The 18,252-nt window shown below is 61.6% G+C and overlaps 3 protein-coding genes across 3 annotated transcripts in view; 1 reads left to right on the forward strand and 2 right to left on the reverse strand.

The window, feature by feature from the left end:
* The window catches only part of CNOT3 (CCR4-NOT transcription complex subunit 3), a 17,779-nt gene extending 10,075 nt beyond the window's left edge, over nucleotides 1–7,704 (forward strand). The window contains exons 2-12 of the mRNA XM_040253776.1: nucleotides 26–364; nucleotides 444–577; nucleotides 1,037–1,093; nucleotides 2,439–2,799; nucleotides 2,881–3,004; nucleotides 3,568–3,766; nucleotides 5,100–5,199; nucleotides 5,281–5,479; nucleotides 5,553–5,685; nucleotides 6,146–6,271; nucleotides 7,372–7,704. Of these exons, the coding sequence (XP_040109710.1) occupies nucleotides 26–364; nucleotides 444–577; nucleotides 1,037–1,093; nucleotides 2,439–2,799; nucleotides 2,881–3,004; nucleotides 3,568–3,766; nucleotides 5,100–5,199; nucleotides 5,281–5,479; nucleotides 5,553–5,685; nucleotides 6,146–6,271; nucleotides 7,372–7,470 (1,871 nt within the window). The 3' untranslated portion in view covers nucleotides 7,471–7,704. The remainder of the gene's footprint in view (nucleotides 1–25; nucleotides 365–443; nucleotides 578–1,036; nucleotides 1,094–2,438; nucleotides 2,800–2,880; nucleotides 3,005–3,567; nucleotides 3,767–5,099; nucleotides 5,200–5,280; nucleotides 5,480–5,552; nucleotides 5,686–6,145; nucleotides 6,272–7,371) is intronic.
* On the reverse strand, nucleotides 7,662–11,005 carry LENG1 (leukocyte receptor cluster member 1). The gene is made up of 4 exons (XM_040251858.1): nucleotides 10,804–11,005; nucleotides 9,358–9,537; nucleotides 8,473–8,735; nucleotides 7,662–7,957 (listed from the first exon to the last, which is right to left on the reverse strand). Exons 1-4 carry the CDS (start codon nucleotides 10,933–10,935, stop codon nucleotides 7,744–7,746), a joined length of 789 nt encoding a protein of 262 aa, XP_040107792.1. The 5' UTR covers nucleotides 10,936–11,005; the 3' UTR covers nucleotides 7,662–7,743.
* Nucleotides 11,006–11,311: 306 nt separating this feature from the next.
* TMC4 (transmembrane channel like 4) overlaps nucleotides 11,312–18,252 on the reverse strand; it is a gene marked incomplete at its 5' end in the record, with an annotated part of 9,310 nt that continues 2,369 nt past the window's right edge. Inside the window, 12 exons of the mRNA XM_040253778.1 lie at nucleotides 11,312–11,619; nucleotides 11,719–11,797; nucleotides 12,036–12,191; nucleotides 12,291–12,421; nucleotides 12,820–13,003; nucleotides 13,271–13,368; nucleotides 13,633–13,759; nucleotides 14,010–14,173; nucleotides 14,420–14,587; nucleotides 15,070–15,217; nucleotides 17,650–17,771; nucleotides 17,860–18,092. Of these exons, the coding sequence (XP_040109712.1) occupies nucleotides 11,551–11,619; nucleotides 11,719–11,797; nucleotides 12,036–12,191; nucleotides 12,291–12,421; nucleotides 12,820–13,003; nucleotides 13,271–13,368; nucleotides 13,633–13,759; nucleotides 14,010–14,173; nucleotides 14,420–14,587; nucleotides 15,070–15,217; nucleotides 17,650–17,771; nucleotides 17,860–18,092 (1,679 nt within the window). The remainder of the gene's footprint in view (nucleotides 11,620–11,718; nucleotides 11,798–12,035; nucleotides 12,192–12,290; nucleotides 12,422–12,819; nucleotides 13,004–13,270; nucleotides 13,369–13,632; nucleotides 13,760–14,009; nucleotides 14,174–14,419; nucleotides 14,588–15,069; nucleotides 15,218–17,649; nucleotides 17,772–17,859; nucleotides 18,093–18,252) is intronic.

The following is an 18,252-nucleotide window of genomic DNA, read 5'->3' on the forward strand; positions in this document are numbered from 1 at the left end:
ACTGCGGCGGGCTCTGTGGGGACAGGCTCTGCAGTGGGGGTGGGCTCTGTGGGTGGGGGTGGGCTCGGGGCCTGGGGACTGCGGCAGGCTCTGGGGGCGTCCGGGGCCCCGCCGCCCCTGAGCCGGGCCCGGGCTCGCCAGCAGAAGCAGGACCGGATCGAGGGCCTGAAGCGGCACATCGAGAAGCACCGCTACCACGTGCGCATGCTGGAGACCATCCTGCGCATGCTGGACAACGACTCCATCCTGGTGGACGCCATCCGCAAGATCAAGGACGACGTCGAGTACTACGTGGACTCGTCCCAGGACCCCGACTTCGAGGAGAACGAGTTCCTCTACGACGACCTGGACCTCGAGGACATTCGTGAGCGCGGCGCGGGCCTGCGGGGGCGGCGGGGCCCGGCGAGGGGGCCGCCCGCTGACGTGCCCGCCCGATCCCACAGCACAGGCGCTGGTCGCCACCTCCCCCCCCAGCCACAGCCACATGGAGGACGAGATCTTCAACCAGTCCAGCAGCACACCCACCTCGACCACCTCCAGCTCGCCCATCCCGCCCAGCCCGGCCAACTGCACCACGGTGAGGCCTGGGGACCGCGTCACCCAGAGGCTCGGGCTGGGGGCGTGCAGGCGGGGTCTCGGGAGTGTCCCGCCACGAGCCCCTGTGTCCGGGCTCTGGGCCCTCGGCTGTAGAGCACTGGCAGGGCGGTCAGAGCGGCTGTGGTCCGGGTGTAGAGGACGATGGGGACTGGGGGTGTGCCTGGGCCACTGGACCCCTGGGAAGGGGAGGGGGAGGGGGGACTCCCGAAGGAGAGCTGCTTCTGGGGTCCCCGAGAGGCTGGCGTGGGTGCTGGCCCCCAAACACAGGAGGCCCGGGGAGCAGGGTTGGGTAGGTTCCCCTGGAGGCGAAGCTCGCGGGGGCCTGAATAGCTCTGGGGCCAGGAGTGGCCCGCAAGCGTCAGGTCTGGGGCTTCAGAGGTAGTCGGCTCTGTCAGGCCCTAGAGACTCGCAGGTTCTGACCGCACCTCTCGAACATCAGGAAAACTCAGAAGACGACAAGAAGAGGGGGCGCTCAACGGACAGTGAAGTCAGCCAGGTAGGTGCGCTGGGGGTCAGCCCATCAAGGGCACTCACCCATTCGCGCCTCCCCGAGGGCTCACTGCAGCCTGAGCAGGACCCTTGTGCGGGGCTCCGGGGACATGCCGGGCAGGCGGCGGTGCTCCGTGGGAGGCCTGCACAGCTGCAGGGCGTGGTCGGCGGGTGCTTCCAGGGAGAGGTGGCGGCCCTGGGAATTAGAAGAGGCACCCCCTGTGAGGCAGCAGCGGGCAGCAAGCCTGTCGTGATGGGCTGGGAAGCGTGGCGGGGAGCTGGCCATGCGCGCTGGGCTTGCCGAGTACGGGACCTCAGGCGGGGGCCTGAGGTGCCCACACCGGTGAAGCAGCTCTGGAGGGGCCCAGCAAGCCTGAGCAATGAGAGGTTGGGCACCGCACGGGTTGCGTGTCTTGGGTGTGCTCTGGGCCTTGGCCGTGCTGGCCACGTGTGCCACAGGTCTCCCCTTGCAAGCCCAATGGGCTCTACTCGCCTCTGCCTAGACAGGGGCACACTGTACGGACTCCTGTCACCCAAAGGGGCCTTAGGCAGGGGGAGTGTGGGCTCCTGGGAGGGCTAGTCCCCAGGGGCATGCTGAGGCGGGGTGGTGAAGCTGGGGTGAAACGGGTGAACGAGTGTGGTTCCAGGAAGGAGACAGTCAGACTCGTGAGTCCTGCTTGGTGCGCAGTGGGCTTGAGAGCCTGGGAGGCAGCAGGGCCATTGGGGAGGTGGCGGGCAATCTGGGAGGAGGTGGGCAATCCTGGAGACGGTGGAGACGGTGGGGCCGGCTGCCCGGGCCGTGAGCGTGGGCGGCAGCAGCTCAGCTTTGGGGCGGGTTGGGCTTGACACTGGGCTCCGGATTCCACTTTGTGGCGTGGGGGTCATCAGCAGCTTCCTAAGTTACGTTAGTGACAGTTTAATTCAGAATTCCTGTCGTGATTTTAGGCAGGACAGGCTGGGTCCAGCCACCTTATTCTGAGGACATTTGTGGTTCCCATTATCTGCCCCATCCCCTAGGTATTCATATGGGGTCTCAGGTCCTTGTGTGACATTGTGGGGGTGTCCCCCCTCATTAGATGGGGTCTCAGGTCCCTGTGGGAAGTTGTGGGGGTGTCTCCCCATCATCAGATGGGGTCCCAGGTCCTTGTAGGATGTCGTTGGGGGTTGTCCAGGCAGGATGTGGCGGGCTGGGTGCCAGCTGGAAATGTGTGAGTGTTGGAGCTGGAGATGGAAGCCACAGGGTCCCCGCAAGGGCCGGGGCAGCAGGGCCAGTGCCGAGGATGGGCCTTGTCGCAGGGAGGGTGTGCGGGCGGCCCCCTGGGTCCTGACCCTCTGCTCCTTCCCATCTGCAGTCTCCAGCCAAAAACGGCTCCAAGCCCATCCACAGCAGCCAGCACCCTCAGTCCCCGGCTGTGCCGCCCAGCTACCCGCCCGGCCCCCCGCCCGCCGCCTCCGCCCTGAGCGCCGCCCCTGGCAGCAACGGGGCCCCGGCTGTGGCCGCCCCCGTGAGCGCCCTGGGTAGCAAGGCCAGCCCGGCGCCCAGCCACAGCGCAGGCACCCCTGCCCCCTACGCACAGGCTGTGGCCCCGCCAGCCCCCAGTGGGGCCCCCAGCACCCAGCCCCGGCCCCCCAGTGCCCAGCCTGGGGCAGGAGGCGGCGGTGGGGGCAACAGTGGCGGAGGCGGGGGCGCCGGCAAGCAGAATGGCGCCACCAGTAAGTGGGGGCGGCGGGGAGTAGGGGGAAGGCCCCGGGGGGCTGTGGTGGAGGCCTCTGTTGACCCCTCTTGCCTGCCAGGTTACAGCTCGGTGGTGGCAGACAGCCCGGCGGAGGCAGCGCTCAGCAGCACGGGGGGCAGCAGCACGGGTAGCCAGGCCCTGGGCCCCCCGCCCGGCCCCCACAACCCACCCCCCAGCACCGCGTGAGTGTGCGGCCCCGCCATGGCCCTAGCGCACAGATGTGTGCCTGTCCGCGCTAGTGGCCCTCCCCAGTGGCCGTCCCCAGAAGCCCCCGTCCGAGCGGGGCTGTCCCGGGGCCCCACACTGCTGGGCGCTCTGCGCCTCCCCGGCCCATGTCCTCCCAGGGCCTAGCTCCGTGGGCGGGTCCGCGCCCATTTCCCCCAGTGCGGCTCTCTGTCCGCCTCTTCTCTGCACTCCTCCGGGTCTCAGGGTAGCCCTCCTCCCCTCCAGGGTCCTCCTTCCAGGAGAACACCCCAAGAGCACGCTCCCCTCCCGTGGGGGTGTGGGCTGACCCCAGGCGCCTCCCCAGGCTCTGGGTGGGCGTTCCTCACACCCTGCTGCCCCGGCCACTGCAGAGGACGTCGGAGGATGCGCGTTCCCAAGCAGTGCCCCTGTCCTGGGCTGACCGCGCCCCACCACGGGCCCCACTGTGCAGGCTTCCTCTGTGACTTTCCCGACCTCCGAGTCTCCCTGACTGTCCCACCCGGGACCCTCCTCTGAGCCTGCGCCCATCTGTTCTCCACAGGAAGGAACCCAGTGCCACAGCCCCAGTGGGTGCCGGGGGCGTGGCTCCAGGCTCAGGGAACAACGCAGGGGGACCCAGCCTCCTGGTGCCGCTCCCTGTGAACCCCCCCAGCTCCCCAACGCCCAGCTTCAGTGAGGCCAAGGCAGCTGGCAGCCTGCTGAACGGGCCTCCGCAGTTCAGCGCCGCACCCGAGATCAAGGTGGGCCCGCGCCTCGCCCCGGGGCCCCTCCTCCTGCCGGCATGGCCCCCTGGCTCCTCGCCCACACCCCTGCGCTGTCACCTCAGCTCCGGCTGCTCTGCCGCTCCCTGCCAGGGCCTCTGTCCCCTGGACCCTCGCCTCACTCCTGTGTCCACTGTCACCTTCCAGCCGTCAGTCTATCCCCAGCTCGCCCCATGAGGCTGTCGTTTCACACAACTCACTGTCTGGGCCTCACTGCTTCCTTCCCTTCCCTTTGAACATAAACAACTCTTAACTCCAGAAAACATTTGTCTGCTCTGAGCCACTTTGTGCTGGCCGAACTCACTTCCCACCTTCCATGCAGACACTGTGGGGTGGGTCTGGTTGGGCTGGGGCACGGGGTGCTGTGGACCATGCAGGTGTACCTGCCTTAACGTGCGGAGACCCCCAGCAAGGGCTCAGGGCGAGGTGAGGGGCTCATATCCAGGCTGGGCCCAGGGCCGGGGCGGGCAGGTTCAGCAGACAGGGTGAGCGGGCCAGGCGCGGCCTCCTGAGCCGGCGTGTCTGCCCTCGGCTCCTCGGGAGACCCAGCCCTGCACTGGCCCCTGCCCCTTCCTTCCTTCAACCGGAAAACAGAAGGGCTCACAGTCCTGCCTCCAGTGTGAGGGCTTCTTTGGGACGGGCCTCACGACGCGCTCAGAACCGTCTCTGGCTCAGAGTGAGCACCCAAGCTTGAGAGGTACAGTGAACAGGAAACTCCGTGTGTGCATTTATTTCTCTGGAGAAAAACGAGTCTTGAGGTTCCCGACTCTGGTCCACGTTTTGTTTCTTCCAGTTACTGAGTGAGCCGTGGGGACGGGTAGAAAGGTTTTGAGGGGAGAGATGACAGGAGAGACGTGGGTGGAAAGGTCCCCGCGGGGCCTATGCGTGCAGCACGCTGTGGGGTAAGGGAGCCCGAGCAGCAGGGCAGAGCCTCATCACTGCCAGCATGGGGTGAGGAGGTCAGAACAGCTGCAGGGGCTGGCCAAGCCGGAGCGGGCAGTGAGCGGGCCCTTCCGGCGTGCGGGCGCGCAGAGAAGCGGGCGCTCGGTGGGGCTTCCCACAGCGCTGACCATCTGCAGCGTGGGGGGTTTGGTGCCCTGTGGCGCTGTGCAGCAGGGTCCACACGTGCTGGGCGCCTGGATCGGCGGGTGCTCGGTCGTGCCCCGGGTCTTCTCTCTGCCGCTCAGTGTTGCTGGAGTTTGTCCTACGTAGACAGCTGTGGCTCAGCTGAACCCCAGCGGAGAGGCGGGCGTGCCGACGCGAGGACCAGGGCCTGCCCGCTGCCCTGGCCTCAGCCACCCTTCCTCCCCAGGCCCCCGAGCCCCTGAGCTCGCTGAAGTCTATGGCGGAGCGTGCGGCCATCAGCTCTGGCATAGAAGACCCCGTACCCACGCTACACCTGACCGAGCGAGGTGAGTGGCCGGGGCTGGGGGCGGGGTGGGCCCGCCAGGCAGGCCGCACGCTGCAGCCTCACGCTTGCCCCCGCCCCGCAGACATCCTCCTGAGCAGTACATCGGCACCCCCAGCCTCGGCCCAGCCCCCCCTGCAGCTGTCGGAGGTGAACATCCCGCTGTCGCTGGGCGTGTGTCCCCTGGGCCCAGTGCCCCTCACCAAGGAGCAGCTGTACCAGCAGGCCATGGAGGAGGCCGCTTGGCACCACATGCCCCACCCCTCGGACTCGGAGCGCATCCGGTGAGGGCCTGTGGCAAGCGAGGGGACCGCGGCCCGCTGCCCTTGGCCGGCCCTGACCCCCTGTCCCCCACAGGCAGTACCTGCCCCGGAACCCCTGTCCGACGCCCCCCTACCACCACCAGATGCCACCCCCACACTCGGACACTGTGGAGTTCTACCAGCGCCTGTCCACCGAGACGCTGTTCTTCATCTTCTACTATCTGGAGGTACAGCAGGGCCCCCCTTGGGCTGCAGGAGTGAGGTGGGTGTCCCGCTGCAGCCACCAGGACCACAGCCCCCCGCTGCCCCTCCCCCCGCTCCAGCAGGAGGGGCAGGGCTGCCGAGGTCGGGGCTGGCCTGTCCAGGGCAGCAGCAGGGAGCCCGCCCGCCCCGGCCACCATGGGCACGTTCTTAGGCCTCCCTGGGGACCACCACGGAGCCGTCCCCCCATGACCCCAGTGAGTCAACAGTGACCTCCACTCTCAGCCCTCCCTGGGAGAGTCTAAACTGCCTGCTCTCGGCTCTCATCACGATTAGTCGCTTTTCCTTCTCTAAGCTTTTCTGAAAGCACTTCCCACCTCCTGCCTCCTTTCCCTTCAGAGCCCAGCTCGGTCTGTGGCGGGGCCTGGGGTCAGCCTGCCACCCTGCCCAGCCCTGACCCCTGAGCACCGCGCCTTCCCTCCCCAGGGCACGAAGGCGCAGTACCTGGCGGCCAAGGCCCTGAAGAAGCAGTCTTGGCGGTTCCACACCAAGTACATGATGTGGTTCCAGAGGCACGAGGAGCCCAAGACCATCACAGACGAGTTTGAGCAGGTGAGGGCCCCTCCCCGTGCCCCGGCGGCCCCGGCCCCGTGGGCCGAGTCTGCGTAGCACGGCCCGCCCGGCCATCCTCTTCCCCGCCCTGGCCGGCTCCGGGTCTGTCTAGAGATGGGCACCGGCCTCCGAGGTACCTTCCTCCGAGGAGCCTCCCAGCCCCGCGCAGCCTGGCCCCTTCCTTGCTTCCAGCTGGGGGTGGGGGATGCGGTGTCTCTCACCCAAGATCAGGGCACATGCGATGCTTCCCAAACCCAGCAGGGCAGGGGCTCGGCTACATGGAAGGAGACGTTTTCTCGTTCTACTAAGTAACGAGAACCTCCACTTCACTGAGCCAGACCGCCTGGGTTTGAACCCAGTTCTAGCTGGTGACTGGACGGTTCACGTGAACATGTGTCTCCATCTCCTTATCTGTAAACATGGGGTGACAGGACCTCCCTTTACACAGTTGTGAGGATTAAACGAGCTGATCGCTGTGAGCAGCGCTGGTGCCTGCTGTGTGGTGTCCTGGCTGTGCTGTGCTTCATTTCACTTGTAGCTGGTGTGTTCCACAGTGCCTTTTCCACCTACCCTTCAGCAGAGGCCAGGGTCCTGAACAAGGAACTCCCTTGCGTTCTTGCAGGTTCTCTGAAGCACGCCCTCCCCACGGTGTCTCCCGGACACTGACTGCAGCCCTGTCCCCTGCCCGTTCGGCTGTAACCCTCTTAAGGGAGTGTATTTCTAGGCATCAGCCCCTCAGAAATTCCCGCGCCACCGTGGTTGTAACAAAACGTCTGTCCAGGCGGCATGCCTGGACGGAGGCGCCCGCCTGTTCCGCGGCCTCGAGGGTTTGCCTCCCGCACTCCGCAGTGATCAGTACTCCAAAGGCACAGCCATCACAAGGAGCGGCAGCAGTTGGGCGCGTGCACTTGGAGCCAGACCCGGCTCCGCTGCGGGGCGAGCACGTTCCCGCCGAGAAGAGCCTCGTGAGGGTGCAGGGAGGCAGCGTGTGCTCGCAGCGGGCTGGCGCCCGACTCCGCCAGGCCCTGAGCGCCGGCCCTCCGTCCTCCGGCCGGACCCCGAGCCCCGAGCCCCCACTGACCGCCTTCTCCCCCGGCCAGGGCACCTACATCTACTTTGACTACGAGAAGTGGGGCCAGCGGAAGAAGGAAGGCTTCACCTTTGAGTACCGCTACCTGGAGGACCGGGACCTCCAGTGACACCGGCCCCGCCTCCCCTCCCCGCATGCGACCCCGCCCAGGTGAGGGCCCCGCCCCCGGGGGACGGTGCCCGGCCTCGGCAGCCCCGCCCCTGGCAGCGCGGGGCCGGGAGGCTCCCCCAGCCCGCCCCAGGGCCCGGGCCAGGGCCGCCCCCTCCCCTCCCCAGTGAGGGACATTTTTTGGTAAACCTATTTTCATTTTGGAAAATATTTATGAATAAATAGTTTTATATGACGGCTGGCAGCAGCGGCCTCTCCTGTCCCCGCTTGAGAGTCAGGGAGCCGTGGGTGGGTCCTGGCGGCGGGGACGCCGGGCCAGCTGGGGGTTGAACTGCGAGTTGTACCGCCTCCGCCGCTCGTCCACCTCTTCCGGCTGCTCCTCCGGGGCCGCCGCGCCGCCCACCCGGGCCAGCAGGGCCTCTGCCCGCGCCCTTTCGGCTGCTTCCCGCCGCAGACGGTCCGCTCGCAGCTGCTCCAGGGACGGAGGCCTGCAGGGAGAGTACAGTCAGTATGAGAAGCTGGAGGCCCAGCCCCTCGAAGGGCAGGGGTTTGACGCTGGGACCCGGCAGCTGGCCTCGACGGGCAGTGCTCCTCTGCCAATCCTTGGCTGGACAGACTTGCGCACTGCCTAGCTCATCCCCTCCTTTGTGAGAAGGAGACAGGCCAGGGTGCCAGCCTGCACTCGGCGGTCTGGCATCCTAGGAACACAAGAACGCTTGTTTACTTGAACCTCTGCTTCTCAAACTCTGGTCTCAGAAACAACCTCAGAGCTGTCCAGGATCTAATGTATACAATGTGAATGAGAGCCAGCAGCTGAGCAGATGGCCCACCAGCCACCAGAGCAGCGGCCTTGTAATAAATACCACGTAGTCTCTGCAGACCCCGGAACAAGGCTGGAAACGTTCAACGGTGTTACGAAAATGGGCCTGACCTTGCAGACCCCAGAGCCCCTGCCTCAACCAGAGCTCCCGTGGTGCCCGCTTGGCCAAAGGAGGCTCCTTACTCTTTGGGTCGTTGTTTCTCAGGCGCCTTCTTTTCCTTTGTGCTGTGACCACCACTGTCTCCGCTGTGCTTTCTCTTCTTCCCCAAGTGCTTCTGCATCTCCCGTAGCGGGTCCAGGTGGCTCTTGATCCTCTCGTCGGGTCCAGGACCAGAAGCGGGGCCGCCCCGCCTTGGGGGCAGCTGGTACCATGGGGGCTGAGTCTGGGCTTCCGCTGCACTCTGGCCCAGGTATGTCAGGATGCCCAGGGCTTTCTCTTGCCTCTCCTGAGGGAGACAAGATGTGAAAGTGAGAACAGGAAGCATGTTCCCTCTTAGGGAGCCAGGGTGCCCGCGGAGGCAGAACCAGATATTCAGCCAGCAGAGCCTGTCAGGAGCTGATTGTGCCAGCTGCTGGGACTTCACAGACCAGTCCCCGGGGCACCCCTGCTCTGGGGCACAAGGACAGCTTCAGCAACAAACAGCATAGGAAGGAGGGGACTGCTTATGTTAGGGTTCAAAGGCAGCATCTTTGAGGAGATAAAAAACCGTGAAGAAGCAAGCCAGGTAAAGCAGTAGTGACTGGGGGTGGGGAGGGGCAGGGAGGCAGTCTGATAGGAAACCCCTGAGGGCAAGTGAGGGACAGCGTCTGATTTACATTTTAAGAAGCTTAGCACTTCCCAACATCTTCAGGGTGTGCACATCAGGTTAGAGACCTGAGGGGGTCTACCTAGCACCTGGCAATTAATCAACACCTCTTACATGCTATGTTCTAATACTATTCTGAGTTCTGTAGCTTGTTTAATCCCCACCATCTCCCTAAATACTCCCGTAGTCACACCTGAGGGCAAGGTACACCCCCACCCCTAGCTCCACCCATGATCCGAGGAAGAGGGTAAGACCAACTTACTTTCTCCTGTCGCTTCTCTTCCTCATACTCTCTATTGCCTCTCGTCATCCCTTTGCCTTCTTCCAGCAGCTCCCGAAACAGATCCACAGGGCCAGAACTGCCTGGGGCCACCGTTTCTGCTTCCAGTGCAGGAAGTGAGTTCTGATGCCTGGCTTTCTTCCGTAGGAATTCTGTGCGGGCCTGGAGGGAAAAAAAGTTACAGGCAGAACATTCAGAACCTAGCTGTAACCCAAGGGACTCTTGAGCCTGGTGCTGACCACCGCGGTGGTAAGGGCTCGAAGGAAGGGAGCAGGGGCGCTGGGAACCCAGAAGAGGTACCTGACCCTTCCTGGGGAGAGGGTGGAGCAGAGAGGCAAGGCATGGTTTGTAAGCCACCTTCCAAACAGTAAACCAGGGGGTTTCATTTCTGACACAATGAAAACAGCTATAAAGGCAACCAAAACATCTATTAGGACAGGTGATCTGACTTCCAGGAAGGGCGCTGAGTCACTATGCCTATTTGATTTCCAATTTCTATTGATAACCGTGAACTTAAAAAACATTACTTTGGCTGCATCAGATCTTAGTTTTACAGCATGTGCGATCTAGTTCTCTGACCAAGGACTGAATCTGGGGCCCCTGCGTTGGAAGCCACTGGGCCACTAGGGAAGTCCGGTAAAGGTGAACTTTAAAAACCCTGACTACCTCCCAGCCAGTGCTGGCGATCGGATTAGTCAAAGGACTGGAAGCTAGGTGTAAACCAAAGGGGTGAGTTAGAGAGACCCTCTAACGTTTGTGCGCAGCGGTGCAGGCAAAAGGCACACCCGGCGCAGCGGGACGGGCTTGTGCCACCGTCGCTTCGCTGTGGCTCCTCTGAAGCCATCTCACTTCTCCGCCGAAGGGAGATAACCGCCCCGCCAAGAACGAACAGGGCTCGAGAGACTGCAAATCAAGCGCTTGGCACCGGATGAACAACGGGGGAAAGCAAAACTGAAGTCGCTCAGTCGTTTCCGACTCCTTGCGACCCCATGGACTGTAGCCCACCAGGCTCCTTCATCCAGGGGATTCTCCAGGCCAGAATACTGGGGCGGACCGCCATTTCCTCCTCCAGGGGATCTTCCCGGCCCTGGGGTCGAACCCGGGTCTCCCGCACTGCAGGCAGACTCTTTACTGTCTGAGCCCCCAGGGGACACCAGGAGCTCACTGCACAGGGTGTGTGCACAGCTAAACTAACAAGCGGCCCGAGCTTCCGTGAACTGCCCAGGGCCCCGATTATTCACGAGCCCCTACTCCGGCCCTCCAGGAGGACTAAGGAGAGTCGAGGGGAACGTCGGCACGGCCCGCAGGCCCCTCCCGGGAGCCGGGCCCCAGGTCCGCCAGGGCGCCCCGCTCGCTCCCGGCGCCGCCCCGCTCCCGGCGCCTGCGCGCTGAGCCGCGGAGCCGCGTCCGCCCGGGCCGGGGGCTCACCTCCTGCTGAGCGAGCAGCGCCCTCCGCTCACGCTCTTTCTCCTCCTCACGGGCTCGCGCCTCGTCACGCCGCACGCGGGCGACATTGTCCTTGTTCCGGACGTGCCAGCTCTTCTTGGGTAAAATATTCATGGCGCCTCCGCCGTCCGCGGACCGACAGGCCCACCTCCTGGCACTTCCAATTGGCGAGCGGCAGGCCCCGCCCCGTTGCTCCCTCCTCGGCCACGGATTGGCTCTGCGCTGCCTGACACGACCCCCCAGGCTGTAGCGAGAGGTGACTGGCTGCGGGGCCCACGTCCCCCGTCTCCGAGAATCGCGCGTGGCGTCGCTTAGCGACCGCCGCTCCCCAAGACTCTGATTCAATCACGTGTCCCCGCCCCGTTCCCGAGCGCAGCCGCTGATTGGCTGGCGCGGTCTCTCTCGCGGAAGAGTCTGCCAAGCTCTCAGACCCACACATTTGATTGGTTTATGTCCTGCTGAAGGCTTGCCCCAGCTTCTGGACCGGAGATTAAAAACCACTCAGCGGCCTCCACTGTGTTTATTGATACAGTACTAGATTTATTGAACAGTACTAGAAAGAGGTTCACTGGAGGGTCGGGGCCTCAGCAGGGAATCCCGGGGCTGGAAAAGCACGGGGGTCTTCTCCAGTTCGCTCATTTTCCAAATGATGTTGATGAAGCTCAAAAAGGATCTGGGAACAGGTCTGGGGCTGGAAGTGGGACGTCACCCCAAGCCAGGCTGGAGAGGTCAAAGAGTTCTGTCGGCCGAGCTCAGCGCCACTGCACGCTGTGCCAGGAAGACTTTATTCTGCGCCTCCTGAGGGAAAGGTAAAGAGGGGGAGGTGAGACGCATCTCTCCCCTGTCTTCCTTTTCATACTCTCCAGGACCCCTTCCCAGGGGCCAGGCCTGGCTCACCGTCTGTATCTGGCGTTTGAGTTCAGAGATGAGGCGTCCATATGAGTTAGCCAGGGCCACTGTATACGCCATCAGGATGCTAGAGGAGATAAAATGGAAGCCACTCCGCAAACGTTCTCAGAATATCTTCCACGTAGGGCTTTTTAGAAAGCAGGGGTCTGGACCTCCTCCTTCAGACTCAAGGAGTCGAAGCATCCCAGCCCCCTCCTTCCCTCAGACCCAAGAGTTTGGGCCCCAACCCCCTTCTCTCTCGGAAGCAGGCAGCGGGACCCCAGGTCAGACATTCAGAATCAGACCCAGGAGTCTAGCGCCCTCACCTGGAGATCAGCAGAAGGGGCACAGCAAAAGCCTGGGTACCCAGGAAGAAGAGAAAATTCTGGGCCGTCTGAGGCAGTTTGCAGATAGACTCGGGGATCGCCACCCAGATGGACGACTGACCCCGGAATGGACCACACAGCTTGGAAGGTGGGATCCTGGAGTCAGAGAAAGGCAGAGCTTAAGGATGGCCCAAAGTCAACCCTGGACAGGAGGGTGGAGGGTGGGAGAGAGAGGCCGGTACCTCCCACACTTACAGGAAGATGCTATAAAGTACAGGAACGGCGGAGATGGCCAGGCCCAGGAGAAGGACCAAGGGGAAGAAGAAATTCACGGTGGAGGCTCGAAAGGTGCGGGAGGCCGGGGAGCAGGTGGAGAAGAGGGTGATCTGGCAGGAGGGGATGAAGGGAATATGAGACACAGGAATCTGAGCCCCAGACTCTCCTTCTCCACCATCCAGGAGCCCTAATCCCTGGCCCCCCTCTCCTCAATCAGGAGCCAGGAACCCCAGTTCTTTTCCACCATCAGACACAAGAGTCCGGGTCCGTCCCCCATTTCCCTCAGACCTAACAATTGGGATGCCCTGGACCCTTCCTCCCACATCCAGGGGTCCGTCCTCCAGACCCGTCTTCTATCAGGATCTCGTAGTCCGGGACCCCGGCATCCTCCCCCACCAGGATTCAGGAGTCACATCCTTACGTACTCTCTTCTCCTAGAATCCAGAAACCCAAGCCCCAGTACCTCCCCAGTACCTCCTCAGACCCAAGGCTGCTCCCCACCGCTCACCTTCTTCAAGTAGAAAAGCAACAGGAACTTCACCGTGTTGAGCAAAGGCAGTAAAGGGCAGAAAAAACTCCCCACCCAGACCACCGTCTGTGCGTAGATGAGCCCCAGCACTTCGTCAGGCACCTGGAACTCCTGGGTCCTCGCAAAACGGCCCAGCGCCCCGGGACAGAGGCCGCAGAGCAGCCTGAGGGGCAGGGTGAGACCGGGGGAATCAGAGGCGGGCCGGCCACGGGTTTCCCCGCCTTCACCGTCCCGCCCACCAATCGGAAGGGAGCCCATCTGGAGGCGGGGCGAAACTTCCCAGGCCCGGCTTGGGTGTGCGCCTAGGGGGCGGGGCTTAAGTGGAGTGAATAATCTTGGCTGTAGGGACCGGACTACCAGACCCGCGGAGGGGGCGTGGTCTGCGGGCCTAGGGCAGGGGCGGGGCCGCAGCAAGGGGAGGGATTCTCACTTCCGGGGAAACTGGATGAGCAGGATGACTGCCAGGCCGGTTAGCAGATCAAATAGTAGGAGTTTGTACATCTCCTGTCCCAGGCGGGTCTCCCAGCACTGAGGGAGGAAGAACAGGTCAGAAAGACCTCAGGACCCTGTAGACCCAAACAGCTGAGTCCCCAAATTGCAAAAGTATGAGAGTCTATCAATACTTTATCTGGGGTGGGGCGGGGTCTTTCTTCTTTTTAAAAATCCATACCCCTGTCCTCACGGGGAAGATATTCTAGCACCGCAAGCTCCTCTTTCCTCCCAAACCAAGAATCTGGAACCCACCGGGCTCTTCCTTTCCTTCAAGGCCCCCAGGAGTCCCCACATCCTCACCGGAAGTTCTGTGTACTTATAGCCACAGGTTTTGCACTCCTCAGCCTCCGCATTGCCCCCGCAAGTGATGTTGCTCCAGAGAGAGAAGAGCAGGACCAGCAGAGAGACCAGGCGGAGAGACACTGTCCTGGCAAGTGGAAAAGAGAAAAAGGGCATCAACACTGATGGAGCGCCCACCGTGTGCCCGGATTCTCCTGTGTGGAGCGTGCTCACAGTTCTCCCCACTTCACAGATGAAGAAAACTGGGGCTCGGTGACAGGAGGAGTTGGGATCTGAATCCAGACCCCACCGGATCCCATATCTTGACGATGTCAGTCTCTTATTTGGTAGAACCAATGTCCCTTGGCCAGACCCAGCCCACGCCAGGAGTCCAGAACCTGAGTAGGATAAAAACGATCTGGCGACTCCTGGTGTAGCCCTCCAGGGGGGCAATGAGCTTGAACACAGGGGGCAGCACGAAGTTGACCACGGAGATGAAGATGGACGGAAGGTAATCCACCACGAGCTTCAGTACTGGGGTCCGCTGGATAAGAGGATTGTTCTAGGAGGGAGGGTGGACCAAGAGAAGAGGCTCTGTGGTCCTGCACGGGCCATGCTTACCATTATCCTCCCCCAGCCTCCTCTTCCTTCAGCACCCTGCAAGTCCACGGTCCAGTCATAACCACCACCACCACAAACACACAGACCCCAATCCTTCCTCTCTGAGATTCCAAGAATCAAAGGCTTCAGTCTCCTCCACCCTTGGTAAGGTAGGTCCCGGGGCCTTTCCTCCCCAGGCCCTCCACACCTGCAGCTCCACAGGGGCCCCGGTAGCCCAGTAGATGCCGTAGAGGGCCGCCCCCAGGAGCGCCAGCACCACCAGGTTGAGCAGCAGGCGCACCGACCACAGCCTGGCTTGTTGGCCCAGGGTCCGCCCCGCAGCCTTGCGCCGCACTCGCGCTTCCTCGAGCTCCACCTAAGGCCGGAAGAGACGTCCACTTGTGTTCCACTGCCCCAGGTCCAGCCTGCGGTCCACGCTCAACGGGAACTGACGCTGCATCGGCTCCCTAAGAACGTCTATAGTCCTGTCCCAGCCCATCCAAGACCCTCCGGATTGACAATTTAAAACTGACTCCGCCCCCCCAAGGCCCCGCCCAACACATCAAGCTCCTCCTAGGGCCCGCCCAGCACTCCTGCCTGGCCTTTCGAGTTTCGGTTCTACTCTACCAAGCCGTTTCTGACCACGCCCTGCTCTTAACTATGAACTGAGCTAGCTTTTTCCTGTACCCCTGACGTCAGGCGTACCTGTAGTGGCCTTCAGCCCTTTTCCCTCAAGGCCCGCCTCCTAAGAAGAAAGCTCCGCCCAGCATCTGGAGGCCCTGGCCCTGGCCCCGCCCATTCTCTCAACCCCGCCCCCTCGGGTGCCCCTTGCTCACAGGGCCCCGCCGCTAAGCGCACCTGCAGCTCATATAGGATCAGGCGCTGGCGGAGTCTCACGTGGACCTCCCCGCTGAGTCCAAAGTTCCAGGCGGAGAACACGCGGTGGCTGTAGCGGGTCAGGGCCTCTGATTCAGCCAACAACGTCTGCTTCAGCCCAGACACCGAGCTGAGAGAGGGGAGAACCAGGAGATGGAGTGTAGGCAAGACGTCCGTGAGCAGGGGGACACCCCTCCCCTCTTATGGGGCAAATAGGGAAAATGAACTCTGAGACACAGGGCACTTGGAGAGCTGCTACCTGATGGAGACACATCCAGACACTGATGCCAAAGACTAACGAGATTCAGAAACAGACCTGGAGGACAGACCCCCGAAAGGAGAGACAGACACATAAGAGATAAGGCCAGCTCTCCTGAGAAGGAAACGGAGGCCCTGGAGAGAGATTCAGAGGGGAGACTGAGACCCCAAAGTGGCAGAGATTGCAAGAAAGGGGGACAAAGGCTCAGTAAGAGAAAAGGAGATGGGGAAAGTTGGGTTCAGAGGAGAGGCCCAGAGGAAGGAGGGGGCAGGTAGAGAGACTGGAGAGAGGGGGACAAAGACCTAGGGAGGGGCTGGAAAGCCTGAGAAAAGGACTAAAACAGAAAACGGGACAAAAAGACTCCACGTCCACCTTCACCACCCCCGGTGCCATCCCCCATCACCCCCCAAGTGCACCATCTGCCCTCCTTACTTCCACCTGTGCCCTCTCACCCGGCCCCTGCTCTCGAGCCAGTCGAACCTTCCTTTTATGAGGATCCACGGCATTCCCGCTTAGAACCTACTCCACAGCTTCTGCTGGTTCTTGAATCCTAGGCACCTTACAGTCACAGCCTACCCTGTCTGAAGTGCCTGAGTCTTGTCTGTTCACCTGGCTGCCTCCCTGCCTCCTTTCCAGGCCAGAGGTCACCTCCTCAGAGAGCCCTTTACTGGCCACTCCACGTAAAGACGGTCCCCACGCGTTATTTTGTCTCAAAGAGGGCCGGCAAACCATGGCCCTGAGACCAAGTCTTGTTTTTTGTCAATAAAGTTTTACTGGCGCACAGCCACGCCCACTCGTTTGCCTGCTGCTACAGCCGTTTTGCCCAGCAGACTGTAGTTGAGGCGGAGACAACGTGACCTGCAAAGAGGCCACTGCCTCCCACCTGGCCTTCCCTTTTTTACCAGCAATACAAAAAATTTGCTGATCCCTGGTCTGTCAAATCCTCTCATTTGTTTTTTATGTAGTACCAGCTCCCAAACCGCAAATGCTGATTGGCTTGTTTATTTAACAGTCAGTCTCGAAATTTATCTCCCCTACTTGACTGTAAGCTGTACCCCCTCTGGTGTCCCTGGACCCCAGCACAGTGCCTGGCATTCAGGGAACACACTCTCTCTCTCTCTACACACACACACACACACATATATTTTAAGTCGTGTTTCTTTCTTGACCCTAGTCCCTTCCTTTGGGAGTCTTGCAGGCTTGCCTGAGTGCCGGTGAGTCTCAGATTTTTAACTTCAGTGCAGACTCCTCCTTCACCACCCCCGGTGCCAGCCCCCATCAACCCCCAAGTGCACTCACCTACCCTCCTTGCTTCCACCTGTGCCCTCTCACCCAGCCCCCACATATGAAAATGCCTACTCAATATTCCCTCATAATCTACTGATCCAAAACTGCACCCTGGTTATTCCCTGCCCAAAGCCTGCTCTTTCTACAGCCCTCCCCATCTCAAACGGCAAACACCTATAATCATTATTTTCTTGTTTGTTTTGGAGTCATTCGTTATTATTTTGTTTAATTTTTGGCTGTACCCTGTGGCATACAGGACCTTAGTTCCCTGACCAGGGGTTGAACCTGCGCCCCCTGCAGTGCAAGGCAGAGTCTTAACCACTGGACGGCCAGGGAAGTCCCAACACCTGGAGTCGTTTTTCTATCATTCGCCACATCCCTCTTCCAATTATTAGGGAATCTTGTGGGCTTTAGTCTCAACATATATAGAGTCTCCCTTTATATAAAGAACTAAATGGGCCAAAAGCAACCTGTAGTGTTAATACAAGCGATGGTGGTTGGGGGCTGGGCAGTGGATCACCACCCTCTAACATGCCATACAGTCCACCCGCTTATTGTGGTCTATTGCTTGTTACTTGTCTCTCCTGTCAAAATGTCAGCTCCACCTGGACCAACCAGACTCTGTTGGGGTTCTTTTTTTTTTTGGCTCTGTTTTGCCACATGCCTAGAACAATGTTTGACACACAGTATCTGCTCAGTTAATATCTATCCCTGAGTGAATGAATCACCCCTGTTTATTTCCTATTCAGCTACTCTCCCCTCCAGAAAAGATGCAATTAATTTCCTTGTTTAATATCTTTCCCTCCCGACTAGACTAAGTCACAGGAGGGAGACATCTCCCGTCTTTATCCTCGGTCTGGAGCCAGTCATGAAGCATTTTAAAATCCGGTTGCAATTCAAGCAGAGAGAAAGGGACGCTGCAGCGGAGCGAGACTCAGGCCTATGGAGGAGGGCACTCCTCCCACCGCTCCTCCCCGCCATGGTCCAGGGGGTCTGGGTGCAGGGGTGTCACTGACCGGTGAAGAATGAGCAGCAGGTAGAGGAGGCCAATGGCAAAGGCAGCGCACAGGTAGGTGATGCTCAGGCGTGGGCGGGGGGGGTAGAACCCGTAGAAGAGAGGAGACCATTCTAGAAAACCCTGCGGAAGGAAAGGCAGGACAAGGGGGTTCAGGGAGCGGACCACCAGGGTCGGGGGTCCCTGAGGATCCCGGGACCCAGGCACGCACCTCTCCAGAGAGCAGGTTGAAAAGCTCCGTGGCGAAGGTGACCAGGCCGTGGGAGCCGGGGTTGTAGGAGCCGCAGGGCGAGGAGGCGTTCGGGGCAGGGGGACCCGGGGGAGTCCCCTCCAACCAGGTGGGCAGCAGAACCATGCAGGCCGTCAGCACCGAGGCCAGCACGTTGAGAAGCAGCAGGAAACGCAGCAGCGAAAAGTAGGACTCGGTGCCGGCACCAAACTGTCCTGCAGGCGGCAGCAGAGAGGCCGCGGGCTCCGCTCCCAGTGCGGTCCTGGCCTGCCGGCCTCGGACCCCACACCTCCTCCCCAGACCCGGGGGCCCAGCCCCGCCTCCCTCGGACCCGGGGGTCCAGACCCCACACCTCCTCCTCAGATCCAGACCCCA

This window comes from Oryx dammah, unplaced genomic scaffold (genome assembly GCF_014754425.2).
Source record: "Oryx dammah isolate SB20612 unplaced genomic scaffold, SCBI_Odam_1.1 HiC_scaffold_13, whole genome shotgun sequence".
NCBI classification, from domain to species: Eukaryota; Metazoa; Chordata; class Mammalia; order Artiodactyla; family Bovidae; genus Oryx; species Oryx dammah.